Genomic DNA, 17,020 nt, shown 5'->3' with positions numbered 1-17,020 from the left:
AACGACAACTCACGGCTTATAGTCAAGCCTTCAGCTTGCAAAACAAATCCCTCCCCCACCCTTCCCCCCCTTATACGGTAAAACCGTCATGAAGACCATCGCCTCTGAGTCCATCTCTTTGAATGCTAACCTTTTCCATTTAGGTCTAAGTTCCAGTCTAGGCCCAGTCATTTTTATGTGTTCCGTGGGGGGGAAAATCCCTTCTTCAAGTGCCTCTCTCATCACCCTCTATAGTGTTCGCCCATAATATAATGGCAAGATGATTCTCAAATAGTCCTTAGTCTCATCCGCAATGTATTGAGTCAGTCGCCACTTGAAGCGTTTATACCTATCACATTTGACCGGTGTAGAGGAATAATATCGTGCATTTCAGAATCATTTCCTTTGTTTACTTTCTTCTGAAGAAGTATGGTAGTGTCAGTAGCCTTATATGCTAATTTATAAACAGGTATGACCTTATAATAGAATGTTGTCGATTGTTTTGTCGTGTTTCCATTAGCTGAGCTAATGGAAACACATATCGCGCATATCACGTTGAGGCATAAGCTGAGGTGGAAAAAGACTGCTCAAATATCCCTTAATCTCCTTGCAGTGCTCGAGGCCCATTAAGGAAAAAGGAAAGCTTGAAAGATAAATTTTTGCAATTTGTTTTTCTGGCAAAGAGTTGTAACCTACGCTGTGAGTGCGTCAATTCCTATGGTGACATGGGGCTAATTTAATTAACTAACATATCTATTACTGCGCTTCGTTCCTTTAAATTGTCTACTGTGTGCAATTTTTCTTCGATCGCTTTGAAATGAAGTTTTCTCCAGTTTTGGTTACCACAGCTCCAATTTTAAATATCATAACTCATCGATACATTTACGATTCGAAGTAGAAATACTTATCTAAGGAATGCGGAGAATAAAGATTGAAAAATTCAAGTGATCTTTAATCCTTTAACTCCCATGAGTGACCAACACAGAATTTCTCCTTACAGTATCAATACAATATCGATCAGACAGGTTATGAGAACAAGGAAAAATTTAAGTTTGAGGATTTTCTGGTTGATCCAGTACCAAATTCTCAGAAGTAACAGCTGAGAATTGTATGGCAGACAGTGAGGAGAATTAAAAATGAGATCTTAGGCATTAAAGGGTTAAAATATGTAATCTCTCAGAATTTCTATCTTTTTTAACATAGTTATTTATTCATTAACTCAGCATCATCTATCTATTCATCTGTTTATTCATAAGTAATAACATTAGATGTTGGACGAGGCTGCTAATATTACAGTAACAAGATACTGTTTGACAAGTATCTTCTCCGATATAAAACGTGAAGGCATCATGTAGCAATCGTTAAAATGGAGCGCACGAGGATTGAAAGGAGGCAGTTAAATGCGTGTTGGAACTAAACACAGTGTTAATTAAAGAAGAATTTGTAATAATTTCATGCCATGAGTTCATTGAACTTCCAAAGTAGATTAAATCTTTAATGAAAGTCAATTAATAACAGATAAGCCAGACCAACCTGTAGTTACGATAATTTGATCCTTAGTGAGGACAACTTAGCATGTAGCTAACAAAAGATCTTTAGCAAGTTCATGTATGCGATGTTCTGGAAAGCCATTAAGATAAAAAATAGCACTTGGCAGCTGGTTAATTGCTAAAACAATAAACAAGAGAACAATCTCACTAAATAATAATAAAATAATAATAATAATACTGATAAGAACAATAATAATTATTATAACAATTTATTGACAGTATTTCTACTCGGTAGCTCTACACCCGTCCTACTAACTAAAAACTAGTGACTTACATAATGCATAATGCATTTAATATTAATTTACTTTTACTACATTACATTTTAACAACAGATTGAAACTCAGATCGATCGCCATCGACTAATCGCTATTTACTACACAATCGTTCAATGCAATAGAATGTTATTGGCGGACAGTTAAATCCATTGACTTAAGTATGGTGCTAATTCGGTTTAACGTCACTGCGAGGCTGCAATTCAACTGCCCGTGCATCGCTGACGTCACTTGAATTGACCTGTGGGCTCTTCCTTGTGAAGTCCTCCTTATTTGAAGTAGTAAAAACCACGTTCATCTTTCTTTTCAATCGCTCTCTGATCTGCAGATAGACAAGCAACAAACGATACATTTCTTTCAAATTTCATTCAAATAGTTATTTATGCTTAAACATTTGTGCTATAATATGCACTTTCCTAATTCCTGACTTAGTTTTCTTTTCTTACCTGACTGTTTCGTAAGCCGTGTAGAACGAAAATCAGGAAACCCTGTTGCAGAAACAATTTCAAGATAATTTTTTAACAATATTGCACTTAGGTAGGAACCGGCGGAGCGTGCATTGTTTGGGTATCTCAGTGCACAATGCATGTAATAATCGTCTTCAAAAATCAGTATCTAATAAGTCTAATAAGACTGCTACGAATACATTTCGGGTCAACTGAATAGTAAACAGGTTTTTAATTTTATTTTTTAATCATCTAATCATTGTAAAGGGTTCTCTCTTTGGTCAGAGCTGTGTAAATTGAATAATCTAGATTGATTGAGTTTTAGAGTTTCAATCGGAAACTCACCTGAGTAGAGTTGAGTATTGTGAAAATGTAAGCGAAAGCCTTTTGTACAGGCGAAAGAAGACCAAATAGCCACGTGACACCCAGTAAAGGAATCATCAGTGCGCAAGCTTTGATACCAATTCTGAGATCGACAACAAAATTGAAGATGCATGTAAAATAGTTTATTTTTTTTTTCGCAGTCTCATTAACAGGTATCGTAATAGCAAACTGGTCAAGGGATAAGGGAGCCAGGCGAACGTTGCCGTACGTACAGCTTGTTAAGGAAATTTTTTTTCATTGTTTTGAATAATTTCATGTTGTGAATCCTACCGTATTTGCTGAATATGGTCGTCTTCACCTGTTGGCTGCACCAAATTGGACATCTCCTTTATGACTCGTACGAGTATCAAGATGTTGAGCTAAAAAAATGCCATTAGAATCACTGAATTAATTTTCTATACTTGGTAGTCGAGAAGCCAAGAGAATCTTAGTAGAGAAGTTATTTGTTTAGCTTAGATCGAACAAAGAAACATAGTGAGTCCAACAGAAAAGTATTGAGTAACTAGTTCGGTAAACCAAGCACCGTGAAATAAATTAATCATAAACTCACAACTTCGATGAACGTTACAAAGGAGACGAATATCCAGATCAGATTGTTGGTCGAAGACAGCCAACAACTAGTAAAATTGAAAGACAAGAATGAAAGTCATCAGAATAAATTAAAAAAAACACTGGACGAGAAAACGGATTTACACCATATTTGCGCGGTGCAAATGTGAGTAAGTCTGGTCCAAAGCTATAGCAAATGTAGTGCAAATGGGGTGAATGCCACATTTGCACCGGGATTTGCCACTCCCATGTAAATCTAAAGCAAATGTGACATTTACCCCATTTGCACCACATTTGCTACAGACTTTGACCAGATTTGCTGACATTTGCACTGTACAAATATGGTGCAAATCCGTTTTTTCGTCCAGTGAAAAAACGCAAGGAAAAACAGAACAAGAAAAATAAAACGAACTTAACTTGATAGTGCGCGAGAGAGAGAAGAAAGGTAAAAAGTAACCTATTGATATGTTTCTTACTATTCATCACTGATATAGCTTTGAATTCCTTCTTTCGCAGCAGTAATGCCAAGTGAAATGACCATCATGATCATAGGGAGACCTAATGGTACATACAAAAAAATAAATTCAAAGCACTTGACTTGATGACAACAGCAAATATGAGAGCAAGTTACAACTTCCAATATATGTTGTAATAAAATAAATAATGAAAATACCCCATGAGATGACGTGATACATGTGCATCTTGGTGTTTATGTTATAAACTTTCACAACGAACAGGTAGAGGTAGATTCCCTCGACCAGCATCCAGCAAAAGGCAGCCGTCAGGAAATATTGCATCAGAGCTGCTACTGCGATACAAGCAGCCTGCGAAATGAAATATGTTTTGCGTCTTTCTGTGCTCTTTTCTAAAAATATTTAGAGCAGGAAGATTTGATTAATTAAATGAGCAGATCGGCCGGAGAAGCCTCTCACCGTGTGTTCTGTGGCGTTTACTCCTGCGAGAAAAATTACTTGTCCAACTCCGAGGGACGCGGAAAGGCTCAATCGAATTTGAGACAAAGGTTGCCGCACGTCTCTGGTGAAATGAAAGATGACGAAAAAAGAAAGCAAAAACAAAAAGCAAACATGATGAAAAAGAAAAATAGAACCAAACAATCAAAACAAAAATAATTCAAATGAAAAGTTCCAGGGAAATCAAAAGAATTGGAAATGAAAATTAAAGCAAAAAAAAGAAAAACAAACAAACACAACAAAACAAAGACCAAAAAAAAATCAATGAAAAGCTTCAGAATCAAAAGGCAAATAAAGAGCCAAGTTGGAGGAGAATAAGAAAACAATAGAGATTGAAGAAAGAGACCATGGATCGTTGACGCTGTCCTAATTGAACATGAAACGCAATGTAAATTGTGATTTATTCGACTTACTTTACCTTAGTCACGGAGAAATCAAAAGGAACATTTTGGATAACTTAAAGTAACGTTTATTCCTTAGTTTTTTTCCTTTGTTGAAAATTAAAATCGATAGTAAGTGGAATAAGACATGAAAATGTGTACATCATCAATTATTTAGCCACCAAACTTACGTAAAGAAAAAGTACAAGGCTGATGTTGAAAGCATCCCGATGATCGACAAGCTTAATCCTACGTAGGTAATTATCTTCAACACAGTCTCGTCCTGCTTGGAAAGCTGCGTCACATAGCATAAAAAGGAAAATAGAGACACATGAATTAGCTCAATTAATTTACATGTATCACCAGTGCTGGAAGAAAAACACAATCATAATTGATTACCTTTGTGCCATCGTTGTAATCAAATATTACAGCAAAATGAGTCATATGATTGCAGCTACAAACTGTTTCTTCTGTATTGCTTCTCGACGTAACTACATGGCATCCTTCGTCTGAAAATCCGTCGGCGCTGCAAAGAAGAAATTACCTCAGCAGCCAAGACATAGTGTAGGAAATAACCTTCCATGGCACCAAAAGTGCAAATTTCATCAAAACCCTTGTGATTTCATAACATCAATCACATTATTGGCATTTCATTATTTTATAAGTCACGGCATAAACTATTAACAATTTTTCCTTGTTCGGCAGTGATTTAAACTTTGATTGGGTACATTCCAAACTTTTGGACAAAAGTTGTCGTAAATAGAATGAGTATAGCTTGGAAAAATTTTTTTAATAGACGAAATCATCTTATCAAATTCCATTAAAATCACTGAATTAAGTTTCTACATTTGGTAGTCGAGAAGCCAAGAGAATCTTAGTATAGAAGTTATTTGTTTAGTTTAGGTCGCACAAGGAAACATATTGAATAGGACAAATAATGAGGAAAAATTAATGATAAATTATGGAGAAATTAATAAAAAATATCAATTCTTGGTAAAAGTGTCTCCCACGACAACTGGAAAATAAGAGGACATTCGCAAATACAGCCAACAAGCAACTAGACTCCAAGAAAATTCACGGAAAATATTGGCGGGTACATAGATGCAAACCGACGACCAAAAGAACAGGAAAATTCTCAGAAAAGTAAATGATGTATTGCAATTTTTTACCTTTCGTTGAAGCCTCTCCAGAACATGCAATTCTCCGCCCCTTCTTTTATCTGAAAATAAAATCATCGCGGAGATATATAAAAAAAATAGGGCATTCCAGATAATATTTCTTTACTTCCACGTCACCTAATCTGCTTACTTTTATGTTTTTGAACTTTAAGATGACATCTTCCACCAATTTCTTGGGTTTAGGTTCCATTGCTGCCATTATTATTCTGCTACCCAAATATCTGTGTACAAAATTATTTTAAAAATGAACCAGAATGTGACCAAAAAAAAGGTGGTTTGAGAGATGTATAAGTTAGTGACCTTTCCAAACTATTTGCTCATTTTAGCCGATATTCTGTTATTTATTCACTTTTCCAAGAGAAGAAAACGTTATTCAAAGCTACCCTATCCAGCGGATAGAGACTTATCCAGTGGATGGCGTTATCCATCCTTCGAACAACCGGGGCCAGGCATTTTAAACCTAGAGTTTGTCAATGTGCATAATGCTAGTTGCAACATGTATACAAATAAAACAAAAGAAGAAATATTGTTGCCTGGTGTTTCTTCTTCTATTCCTGTTGGGTTGACTTTTCGGCAGTACGTCTTGGAGATTCTTGTATACACAACCAACAACCACTGATCCTAAAAAAAACGAAAAAAGATATATATATATTTCCTTCAGGCCAAAACCAACAATGATTTTCCAATAAGTGCAGGTTTTTGAAGCGAAGCCTGCGAAAACTAGTAAGCTGTCCTTCGTGAGAAATTACGTTACGCTTTTAAAAATATATATATTTCATTTTTTCAGACTGAAGACGACAGGTAATACAAACCGTTATCTGCAAAATTTGAGGAGGCAATATTGATGCTCGCTTGCCATTCGTTTACCTCCAGGTAGAAGTCACTTGTATTTTGGCGCTGACGCCTTTGGACTTCCAGCACTGTCGGAAAAAATAGACTAGCTGCTTATGGATAATACGGTAAGAGAAACATTTCATGTCCTCGATTTGCTCTTCCTTTTTACTTCTTTTCGATAATATCTTTAATTCACTTCTCTAATCACGATCAAAATGTGACTAACTGAAAAATTAAGAGACAAAGTAAATCCAAGATAAAAAGCGTTTGTAAATGACTCAGAACCCACTCAGGTGTTTTGAGGCCGATAGACCTTTTTACAGTTCCCAGCGCCATATTGGACACGCAACCACGCACAGGTGAGAACAAGGCTGGGGTTGAATCGTGTTATATCTCTGTGAGCACTTTTGGTGAAATTCGTACGTGGGCAGTAAAATTGTTCAGTTTTTAAGGAAAATGGATGGTCATAGCCGAAATCTCGATAAAGCTAATTTTTCTACCCAAAAGAAGGGAAAGTAGTGTGCCGCTCTTGGTTGTTCACATACATTTTATGGCCCCAATGGTTTGCCTACGAACTTTACTTCTTCAAGTTTATGCACGGAGGCATGTATTTTTGCTAAATATTTAACTCTTGGAAAGTAGTTGCTTTTAATAAAATAACCAAGACTCTGTATCTTCAGTTTTCACTTATTATGGAAGACCCAGAAACCTAACTCAAATTTGGTACTATTTGTGACAAAAGCAGTTTTCAGTAGTTGTTGTTTCTGTTTTTTATGATAGCATAGTAATCCACTATCGATGCCACATGGAACTCTCAAAAAATGGTTTGTGTGCTTTACGTATCAATCAATTTGATGCTTCAAATTGAAAAAAAGAGAGTTTCAAAAAAGTGAGTTTCACCAACTAAAACAGTTCTCAACACCGAGATAGACTATGACACTAAATTTTATTATTCACAAAATTGTCCTCATAATCTGTTACTATCTGTTTGCCGGATATATTTTGGATAGGGAGAAGTTACATGAATCAGTCACTTTTGGGAGTTTTTCAGTTGTCCAATATTCTGGTCTGATTCTTTCAATACTGTCTTGCCACCTAATAAATTACCATGAGTCGCGAACTGAGATGGTTTTCAATGTATAGCGAGCATAGGTTGTCCTGGACCAGATGGGTTTCAAAATATTATGACATCTGTTAGTTACAGTTTCCCTCATGGTTTGATAGAAATAAGGGTTATAATGAAGTGGTTCTACAGGCTCCATTGTATAGTTTCCCATAAGATAAAATGTACAAATGGCAAACTAACATATATCTTGGTAAACAAAATGGGAACAGCGTTATCTGAAGGATATGGTACACCAACAAGTACCACATCAACAACAGCAGCAATAACAAATCTCATCTACCTAGAGGGCTACAGCCTTTGCCTCACTTTCTAAGCCATACTGAATAGCTTCTGTGGTACTTCCTGTAATGCGTTCCTCTCAACACGATGTGGCGATATTCTCGTGAAATAACGGGGTAATCGTAAAGCTGAATGAAATTAATCTCAGGTAAATTACGGAGATCGCTCGACCATCCAAGGGCTGAAATCCTTACCATAGTTTCTTCGTATTTGAAGTCGTTCTGGTTTTTTTCTAGGTCCTGGACATCTGTAAGAAGTTCTCGCTTTTCCGCACTACTCGATGGAAGGAAGTGTCACATAAGCAAAGCATAAACTTTCGACACCATGTTGACTCTAATTCCGCCCGTCGATTTTGAATTAGATTTTAAAACCTCCCACAGATCTTTTGCTTCGAGGTTCTGGATGTCATCTAATACGAAATTTCTATGTTGTTGTATTAAAGAACCGTTTTCAAGGGAGAAATCGCATTGAAAAGTGCATTAGAACGTGAATTGTCAGCAGATCAGCTGTTTGAAAGAGCCGCCGGGTCAAACCCAGCCTCGTTATCGTATGTGCGTGGTTACTAATCCAATATGGCGCTGGGAACTGTAAAAAGGTCAATTGGCCCTTACACAAGGTTAAATTCGAATCTGGGTCTCTTTATTCCTTCGTTCAAAAGCCTTTTTGGGATAATTTTCTCTACTGTTTTTAGAGAATCCAATAATCATAAAGATTGTGGTTAATAGACCAGAAGAATTATGCTGAAGTTTCCTTTAAAGCTTCATTTCTGAAATGAGATTTCACACTAATACTCGGCTATCTAAACCCAGTTTTAACAACCCGGCCCAGGTGTAAAGGTCAATGCCCTATGAAGGAGAGAAAGTATTAGTCACTCAGACCGTAAATAATCATCGACGAAGAAGGTTACCACAAATCTGATAAAATGGTAGTGTTTTAACTCACCCAATTTGTGGCTTACAATCTTTATTGGACGGTGTTGCTTGCCATAATTGAGAGCAAATTTCTCGAAGGCGACAGCCACATTAAAGATGGATTCTCTTCCTTTTTGAAACTCGTCTATGGTGAACTGGCCTTCGTGAAGTTTTGTCATGTTTTCAAAACTGACGACGAAGTTTTCAAACACGTTTACAGCCTCCTGAAGTCACGCAAAACATTTTTATCCATATGATATTTAATAAAGTAACCTATGTCAAGTAAGTGGTTCTAATTACTTATAAATTTGTAGATAGATACCACTTTGCCATGTACCTGTTTCTTATGTATATATAAGTATACAGAGAGTTATATACACCTCATCTTTTCCCATGAAAAAAAAGCTTCCGATAGAATAAATTAATGGGAAAGTTTTTTGAAAGGAAAATACGATAGCTGCTGTCAAAATAAGAAAAAAGTTTTGTTCCTTCGATGTGAAATATACATGCATCATGCATCACCTTTTTTAATGCAAAAAGGACGGATGTATATCTTTAATATATATTTTCAATCGGCAAAGTTTTTGAAAAGGGGTATATCTATATATAAACATATATCTATATCTTTATTGGATGTATTCTGTATGATAATAAATTAGTCATTGGTAAAGAGTTAGATACCTGCAAAGAAGTGTTTCTGTTGCTATCAAGCCTGCCAAGTTTGGAAACTATTATTTATTCGTTTGCCTACGATAATGAAAACGTTAGTTACAGGTATGTACTAAATACCTTCTAAAACATAAGAGGTAAAAGGACCGTAAATGATCATGACACTCACCAACTTCTGAACTAAATTCGACGGTGATGGTGAGGGCGAAGGCAACAGCAACGAAGACCGCGATGGCGATGGTGAGGGCGAGGGCAACGGCAATGGAGACAGCGATGACAATGGCATCGGTGAGGGCGACGGTGCTGATATCGATGGCGACAGCGACGGTTGTGCCTTCGCTGATGCTGATGGCCTTGCTGTCACAGGTGGCAATAAGGGTAAAGTATTCAGAAAAGAAAAAAAGGAAGGACTTTCCTGAGACTGATTTATGTATTCCTTCTTATACCTATGCGTTTACAATGAACGTATTTTATCCTAAATTAATTTAATGACAAAGTTTCCACATTCCCTTTTTAGTGATATTGAGGAACAAAAACTCCCGTTGGCATTGCGAAATGTGACATACTTCTAGAGGAAATCTTACTAGCCTCGCTCACATGCAAACCATGCCGGATAGACCGATTAATCCGCCATAATCGCATTTACTACTCTTCTATCTACACGTCGTTGTTAGTGGTTTCTAAATAAAGTATTACGAACATGATACATTAAGAACAGAAAAACTAATCACAACATCGGAAATAACATAGGAAATACGAATAGCACAGGGAATAGTAATAACGTGAGGAAAACGAGACACTCGACAAACGGGTGATTTACCTGACGATTTTGGAATACAGCCGGCATGAGAACGCACTCGCAATACATTTAAACTCGATCTGACCCTTTTTATTTGCGTGAACCGCGCGAGAGTTAATCTCACATGGATAACCGGCCGACTTATGCTAGGAAGATAAGTTCTTTATACTTGATTGTAAGTCATTCTTCCTGAATTTCATATACACTTTTGTGACATGGAAGGGAGATAGAGGCGTGGGAATCTAGGATCAACGTGCTCCTGACCGTGTGGTCCATGATGACATTTCTTTCACGCTAAGGGCCTAGACACACGTTTTTTAGTTTATTTTGCGCTAAGGAGGCGCAAATTTGTTTTACCTTTAGGTATCTCACAAATGTAAGCTTTGGGAGCTACCCCCAACAGATTAGTAGATATGCCCTGATCTCCCGCATGGAAATCTCTGTCAATAAATGCCACATGACTGTTTTTCCTGGGCTGGTTTTCTCTCCATTTGCTGATAGTCAGTGGCTTATCACTCACCCAAGTCCACTTTCCGTCCATTTTTTTCAAACCGATGTACCACTCCAATATTCTGCGATTTCGAATCTGCCTATCAATGAAGTTCCATTCCTCTTCGGTTTCAATGGAAACTAGGTCACCTCCACATCCTTCACAAAAACCTCTGTTATACCCCCATGTTAGTCCAGAACCCATAAACGTGTAGCAGGAATCTTTATAACAATCTTTAAAACAGTGAAACGATTCGTCAGAAATAATCCTTTGGAAATTCATCGACTAAGTTAAACAAATTTTCTCTAACAAGCGCTTCCCCTCTCCTTTACACATGAGGGTAAAGGTGAAATATGTTCATTATAGCGATATTCTTTGACACCTATGCAGCAATATTTCATAATTTTAAGCCCGTAAGGCATAGATAGATCAAGAATAATGGCCATAGTAAAACTAAAATGAAGTAATTGGCATGAACTTTCCACGCAATGAGTGAAAAATGGCGCAAGCCGTTGTATTATCGTATTACAGTCTGATAACACTTTTCTTACGCTCAAGGGCTTTGAGGAAGCTCCTGGTTTACCTAAGTGCGTTGTCATCTTACCTTTGCGAGTTTCACAAATAGAAGCGTGTGGCTGATCCCGTTGGGTCACTTGTAGGCCCAGTTTACCTCCATCCGAAGACGCCCTGACCATTATTGCCACATCTCCGTCGTCACTTGGTTGGTTTTCTTTCCACTTGTTAATAGTCAGTGGTTTTCCACTCACCCAAGTCCAATTGCGGCCTTTCTTTTCCAAACCAATGATCCACTCATTATATCGCTTTAAATTGTTGCGATTTTGAATCAGGTCATTTAAAAAGTTCCATTCTTTTACAGTTTCAATGGAAACTAGGTCAGCCCCCTGGTTTTGACATAATTTCCTGTCATCGTGCCAATTCGGTCCTCGGTTTTGCAGCAAGTAACATGAATCAACAAAACATGAAATTTGGCATTCTAGAAAAAAAAAACCAAAAAAATTAAATAAAATGAGAATAACTAAACAAAGGTGCATAACAGGTTTGGACTTATCAAGCTGTACAGAACTTGAATTAGACGAAGCATTTTTTTCAGACTTTCATGTTAATCATTAACTCTGTGCCTGATCCTTTCGCTTTATACCTCTCCTGTCATATAGAAAATGGATATCTTGTTGGTAAAACCCATCTACAGCTTTCTAATCTTATTATTGCTATTTGCTTTTAGTTTTAAATGGTAGTTCTGGGATCCGAGTGAGAGTAAAGTAACAATATTTTTCCTTTCTTCCTCAGAAACCTTGAGTACACTTATGGTAGTAGAAAAGTGCACTCCGAAAACGATTAGCTTGTCAATTATTTTGATAATGATAAATCGGTCAGAGTTTTTTTCTTGAATTCTCGACAAAATAAATTAATGCTTGTAAGGGGCCTAAATTAGTATGTCTTTTCTTACCTAATCCATGTAATTCATTTATCAAAGTCAGCATTACTGTAGAGGAAAATTTTTAAAAAAATGAGTTTTTTATTTATTTATTTTTTTACATGTATTAACAGCAATGTTACTTGCGACGTTGCACTATCATATTCTTTTAGCATAAAATTTGTGATACCGTACTGCAAAATAGTATCACCGAAAAGTTAATTATCTGACTAATTTGCGTGACAATAGCTGAATTCACAACGGGTGTACCATAATGATTCGGTGTGTTTATCACTACAAATAGGGAAGTTTAGAATAAAACCAGCGTCTCTGGCCACTCAAAAATTAGCAGGTAAAGTATACTAAGTGCAGTGGGGATGAATTTCCCGAGAAAGGTTCACTCGCGCATGCAGACCTACTTTAGTGGCCCCGTAACTATGAAATCGTTGGATTTTATAGTTAAAATTGTTTCAGCAGCAAAGCCAGATTCCCCTCCCACCAAAAAGACAAATGAAAACAAATCAAAAAACAACAACAACAAAACAAATGACAAAATACTTCATTTGTAAGAAAACCTTTGTAAAAACTTCCTCTTTAATCTTCTTATTTCCAAGTAGACTACAATCATACTAGTTAAACTTAGAAATTAACCGAGAACCTTAGCGAACTTCGCTAAGAACACGTACGGGTAAGAAAACCTTTTCTTCGTTGCGAAGTTCGCGTTGAAGAATTTGTCTCGAAAGATGATTGACAAGGGACATAAATATTCCAGAAGACACGACGTATTTCTAATAGTCACGCGCAGCCGAATGCTTTAATAGCACGTGTACCAACGTGGCGCCCTTCAAAGTAAAGCTATGCATAAATGACACAACACGGCGTCTTTCGAGCACTTCCCGAAACCGTCGCCCAAACCTTGTCGGGCACACACATCTCAGTTTCGTCTCTGTCATAAGAATTTAAAAGTTTGCTTTACGGCACCATATTAGATGTATATTAGACAAGATTTCAGTAAGAAATCAATTTTCGATAACTTGTTGTATACATGTGCTGCATGCCCCTGCATAACTTGTTTCCGAATGCGGAAATTCCGAATTTTTAAATTCCGAATGCGCCACGCTTCAAAGGGTCCATTCATGTCGTTGTTTCTTTTCAGAAATGTGCGACATTTTTGGCCCTTGTAAGCTACGAAAGACTAGACCTCAAACTTTTCACCACGCTAACCAGCTATATGCGGGCTCTCCAAAAGAACCGCAGTTTACAAGTCATATTTGTGTTGCTGACTAATATAATTTCAACACGTCCTCTGCGCTAAGCGCTGAAAAGAATTATCAGGAGGTTAGGATAATTCTCGAAAGTTATGCAATTCCTCGATAGCCTCTCGCAATCTGCTTTTCTCCCAATCCAAGTTTCTCTTGTGATTAAACAAGTCTATGTCAACACAGGAAAACTTCTCTATGTTTTCGCCATTTCTAATCGAGACAGTTCCGAGTGATATCTGCATTTGCATAGTCCTTCAAAAGATTCCAAGGGCAATTCGGATCAATTCAAAGAAAAACACATGCTAAAAAATTGATTTAAGATATGAAAATATACATTTCGATGTATTGAGCTAAATTTAGAATTTAATGCGGCCAGAATAGTAATTTTCCTCTCCTTACTAAGAGGTAGCGACAAGTTTCAAACATGGTTCGCTCTTCCGTTAGATAACCGTTAATAATTAACATTATGATGTCATAAAGAATAATTAGCTAAGCTTTAGGTATCGAACCACAAATAGATCAGAGTGGTTTAGGTTAGGTCGAGCCTAAAAATTATCACAAGAATGGAGAGGGAACTGGATAAAACTTTCATCACAAAAAGCCATCGATTCGGCCCGGCTGAATCGGTGAGACTGGCATCTGTCAAACCTAATACCAACTTCAGTCAACACAAGTGCTTATATTTGGCCGATTGAATAAAAACAATCGATCATTCTGAGAGGCCGTTTTACCAGTGAAAGACGAGAGCACTATCGCAGCTAAGCGACTGCGTTCATATGATCCTTAACATCATTGTTAGAAATAAAACTATTGCGCCGGCAAACCGTCATAACCCAACATCCATGGTTAAAAATGGTCGGTGCAGCTTTCAAAATGTTATATTTTGTTATTCTAGCTAATTTTTTTCAAATTATTCAAGTCTACAGTGTAGTGAGATTAAGAAAGTCAAACCTAGTCTCACAAAATAACCTGAATTTTTTTTCTAAAATTATTTTAATAATTTTGTGAAACCACTTTTCTACAGTATTCTGATATAAGATATATAATATAGCTGGTACTCACTTAGCGTGCAACTTATAAAAAGCGCGTCGAAAATTTCCCTGGCTTTGATTCCACCCATCTTCCAAATTCATCAAGGCAAACTATGGATACGTTGCTGTCAATTGTTGCTATGAGATTAATGTATGTTTCTCTCGGAGGCTGCGCATGTGCAGCATATCTTTGAAACTCTCTCGAACCCTGTTGCACCATGTAGACAGTTTTGCATATCAAAAGCTTTCATCGCTTTGCGTCACTAAAATTGTTTCCTTTTTGTGTACCTTAGTAAACCGCGGACTATTTACTCCAGATGCGGAGCATTATTGTTGGATAGAAAAAAGAACTTCATGATTAATTTTATGGAAGTGCATATGGTGATGGTGTAAAATGTTTCCATTGCTTTGGTTGTCGTCGGTTCATTTATCAAAGCGCATGTGCAGTGTTTTTTAATGTGTTTTGAACTCTATATTCGAATTTCTTTTGATGCATGCACAATGCAGAGTACGTCGTAAGTCTGAACAGGACGCTGTCTTTTCAACGTGACTTAAGTCGAGACTTGGTTCTTCTTAAATTGAACGACCAATTAAAATAAAGGCTCTAGGCAATAGATGATAAGTATTGTTTTGCTACGTAAAAACAAGAATTGATAAACCATGAACAAAGCTAATATCAAAATGTTTTAATGACTGGCACTTTCTAATTTATTAGCAAAATAAAACTTCAATCATTAAAAACTGGTTAAGCAGCCTCCGTATCGAAACTATAGCTGTTTAAATAATAATGTCTCTTGTCTTTTGCTGGAAATTGTGCGACATTTTCTAGAACAATCTAATTTCTTGTTATGCGTGATAAATTTTTTTTGCAGGTGTCATTAGGTAATTGTATGCTAATCTTTCGCTCATTAATCTTCCCTTATGGCTTGTTTCAACACGCTATTGTTATTTCTGCTTTTGTTAAATAATTTAGTAGTTACTAGTTGTATCATCATTTTAGTTTTAGCAGGAATAAGATTTCAAATATTTTTCCAAGCGCCGGGTCATTAATTTCTGCATCTGCCTAACGTAATACCTGTTAAGTTGACAAATAAAGATGCCTAGAGTGTACTCTGTTCTGTTGCAAAGCACGCAGGAAGCGCCGAGAGCGCGAAAATATTTCCCAACTTCTTGAGAAGAGAACTTCTAGAGGGACTCAATGAGGTGATAACTCTTACAGCTAACGGTTAAAATTTTGGCCGATTTACGGTTACGGTAAATATCTTACCATGGTTCTTACCAGAATTATTTTTATTTTTAAGTTTAACTTTTTTAACAACAGATGGTTAAAACTTGTCAATTTTTACGCCTAACGGTTAACTTTTTTAGCTGTTTACGGCTAAAGGTTAACCTGATTGAGACCCTCCTTCTAAGATTGCTTCTAAATTGCTCGACTTTCGTTGCTAGACTAAAAACGTCTTATTTTTCCGGCTGCCATTTGATGCATAAATGAGTAGCGATAGTGTACGTGATACTCTTTGACATCTTGACACAACAGCGTGGAAGGATAGCCATTAAGCTATTGTATTCCTTTGATCCTAAATGTGGCTGTTTAGAGCTGTTGTACAGACCACCGCAGGGAAAACATCACGAATAACGATGACTTTCAGTTGTTTTTCAATCATTTGGCATTATATGAAAACCCAAAAACATTGTGACATTAGCTAAAAGAAGAATCGCCGCCATTCTCTCTGATGATTGCCAACTGACAAGTTTTTTCCAGGCTTCGTTTGCCTGAGTGTCACAGGAAGTTTCAAAATCGATGTAAATTTTCACAAAATAGAAAGTCAAGTCTAAAGATCTCATTGCTACGTTATACCCGACAGAAATAAGAGAGGTGGTACTTACCCAGTGCACAACTTCTTAAAAAGGTTTTGAACATTTTTCTGGAATCGGTTTCACCAATCATCCAGCTCTTCAAGCCCATTATGTATACAGATAAAAATCGGTAGCTGTAGATAGTTATCGTTACATTACGTTACGTTGTATTTAGGCGCAACGCATGAAAGGCTCTTTCCTCAAGTATTTCAAACTCTTTGGTATTAGCTATATTTAAATGCAAATCATAATACTCGGTAGAACGTTCTGGACGTGAATCAGCTTTTTTTCCCCTTAGTCAGACCAATAAACTGAAAGTAGCTTGCAGCAGGTGTGGAGAATTGTTTTTCTTCTTAAAAATGAGAAATTCACGACATAAAAGGACTTTTTTCCGCTTAAAGATAGTTGTCTTCGACAAGTATATGCAATCGACTTATCGCCGTTGAGTAAACGATCAAACTACAATCGACTGCTATTTCTGGTTGGTTGAGTTCACTTTCTCAAGTTAATCATAACCTCTTTTTCGGTTTAAATTCATTGCAATGCTATACTGCCATTCAACTGCCGATACATCTCTGACACCCTTTCGATTGATCTGTGTTTTATTTTGCGGGAGTT

The 17,020-nt window shown here is 36.8% G+C and overlaps 5 protein-coding genes across 5 annotated transcripts in view; 1 reads left to right on the top strand and 4 right to left on the bottom strand.

The window, feature by feature from the left end:
• The window catches only part of LOC149052134 (replication factor C subunit 1-like), a 231,202-nt gene that overhangs the window by 39,811 nt on the left and 174,371 nt on the right, over positions 1-17,020 (top strand). The window lies entirely within an intron of this gene.
• Positions 1-17,020, bottom strand: part of LOC149052135 (uncharacterized) — a 268,018-nt gene that overhangs the window by 101,040 nt on the left and 149,958 nt on the right. The gene's annotated exons all lie outside the window — the stretch shown is intronic.
• Positions 1,723-5,813, bottom strand: LOC149052146 (adhesion G protein-coupled receptor D1-like). Its single transcript, XM_089180413.1, has 11 exons — positions 5,701-5,813; positions 4,931-5,057; positions 4,723-4,826; positions 4,113-4,215; positions 3,854-4,004; positions 3,657-3,738; positions 3,182-3,248; positions 2,902-2,990; positions 2,593-2,713; positions 2,248-2,289; positions 1,723-2,123 (listed from the first exon to the last, which is right to left on the bottom strand). Exons 1-11 carry the CDS (start codon positions 5,724-5,726, stop codon positions 1,971-1,973), a joined length of 1,065 nt encoding a protein of 354 aa, XP_089036539.1. The 5' UTR covers positions 5,727-5,813; the 3' UTR covers positions 1,723-1,970.
• Positions 5,848-9,413, bottom strand: LOC149052145 (uncharacterized). Its single transcript, XM_089185416.1, has 3 exons — positions 8,891-9,413; positions 6,522-6,629; positions 5,848-6,330 (listed from the first exon to the last, which is right to left on the bottom strand). Exons 1-3 carry the CDS (start codon positions 9,036-9,038, stop codon positions 6,170-6,172), a joined length of 417 nt encoding a protein of 138 aa, XP_089041542.1. The 5' UTR covers positions 9,039-9,413; the 3' UTR covers positions 5,848-6,169.
• On the bottom strand, positions 9,595-12,321 carry LOC149052144 (C-type mannose receptor 2-like). The gene is made up of 5 exons (XM_089200292.1): positions 12,286-12,321; positions 11,422-11,811; positions 10,685-11,050; positions 9,698-9,885; positions 9,595-9,606 (listed from the first exon to the last, which is right to left on the bottom strand). Exons 1-5 carry the CDS (start codon positions 12,317-12,319, stop codon positions 9,595-9,597), a joined length of 990 nt encoding a protein of 329 aa, XP_089056418.1. The 5' UTR covers positions 12,320-12,321.

Source organism: Pocillopora damicornis, chromosome 1 (assembly GCF_964200805.1).
Source record: "Pocillopora damicornis chromosome 1, jaPocDami1.2, whole genome shotgun sequence".
Taxonomy (NCBI): Eukaryota; Metazoa; Cnidaria; class Anthozoa; order Scleractinia; family Pocilloporidae; genus Pocillopora; species Pocillopora damicornis.
This window is presented reverse-complemented; position numbering and strand designations above follow the sequence as displayed.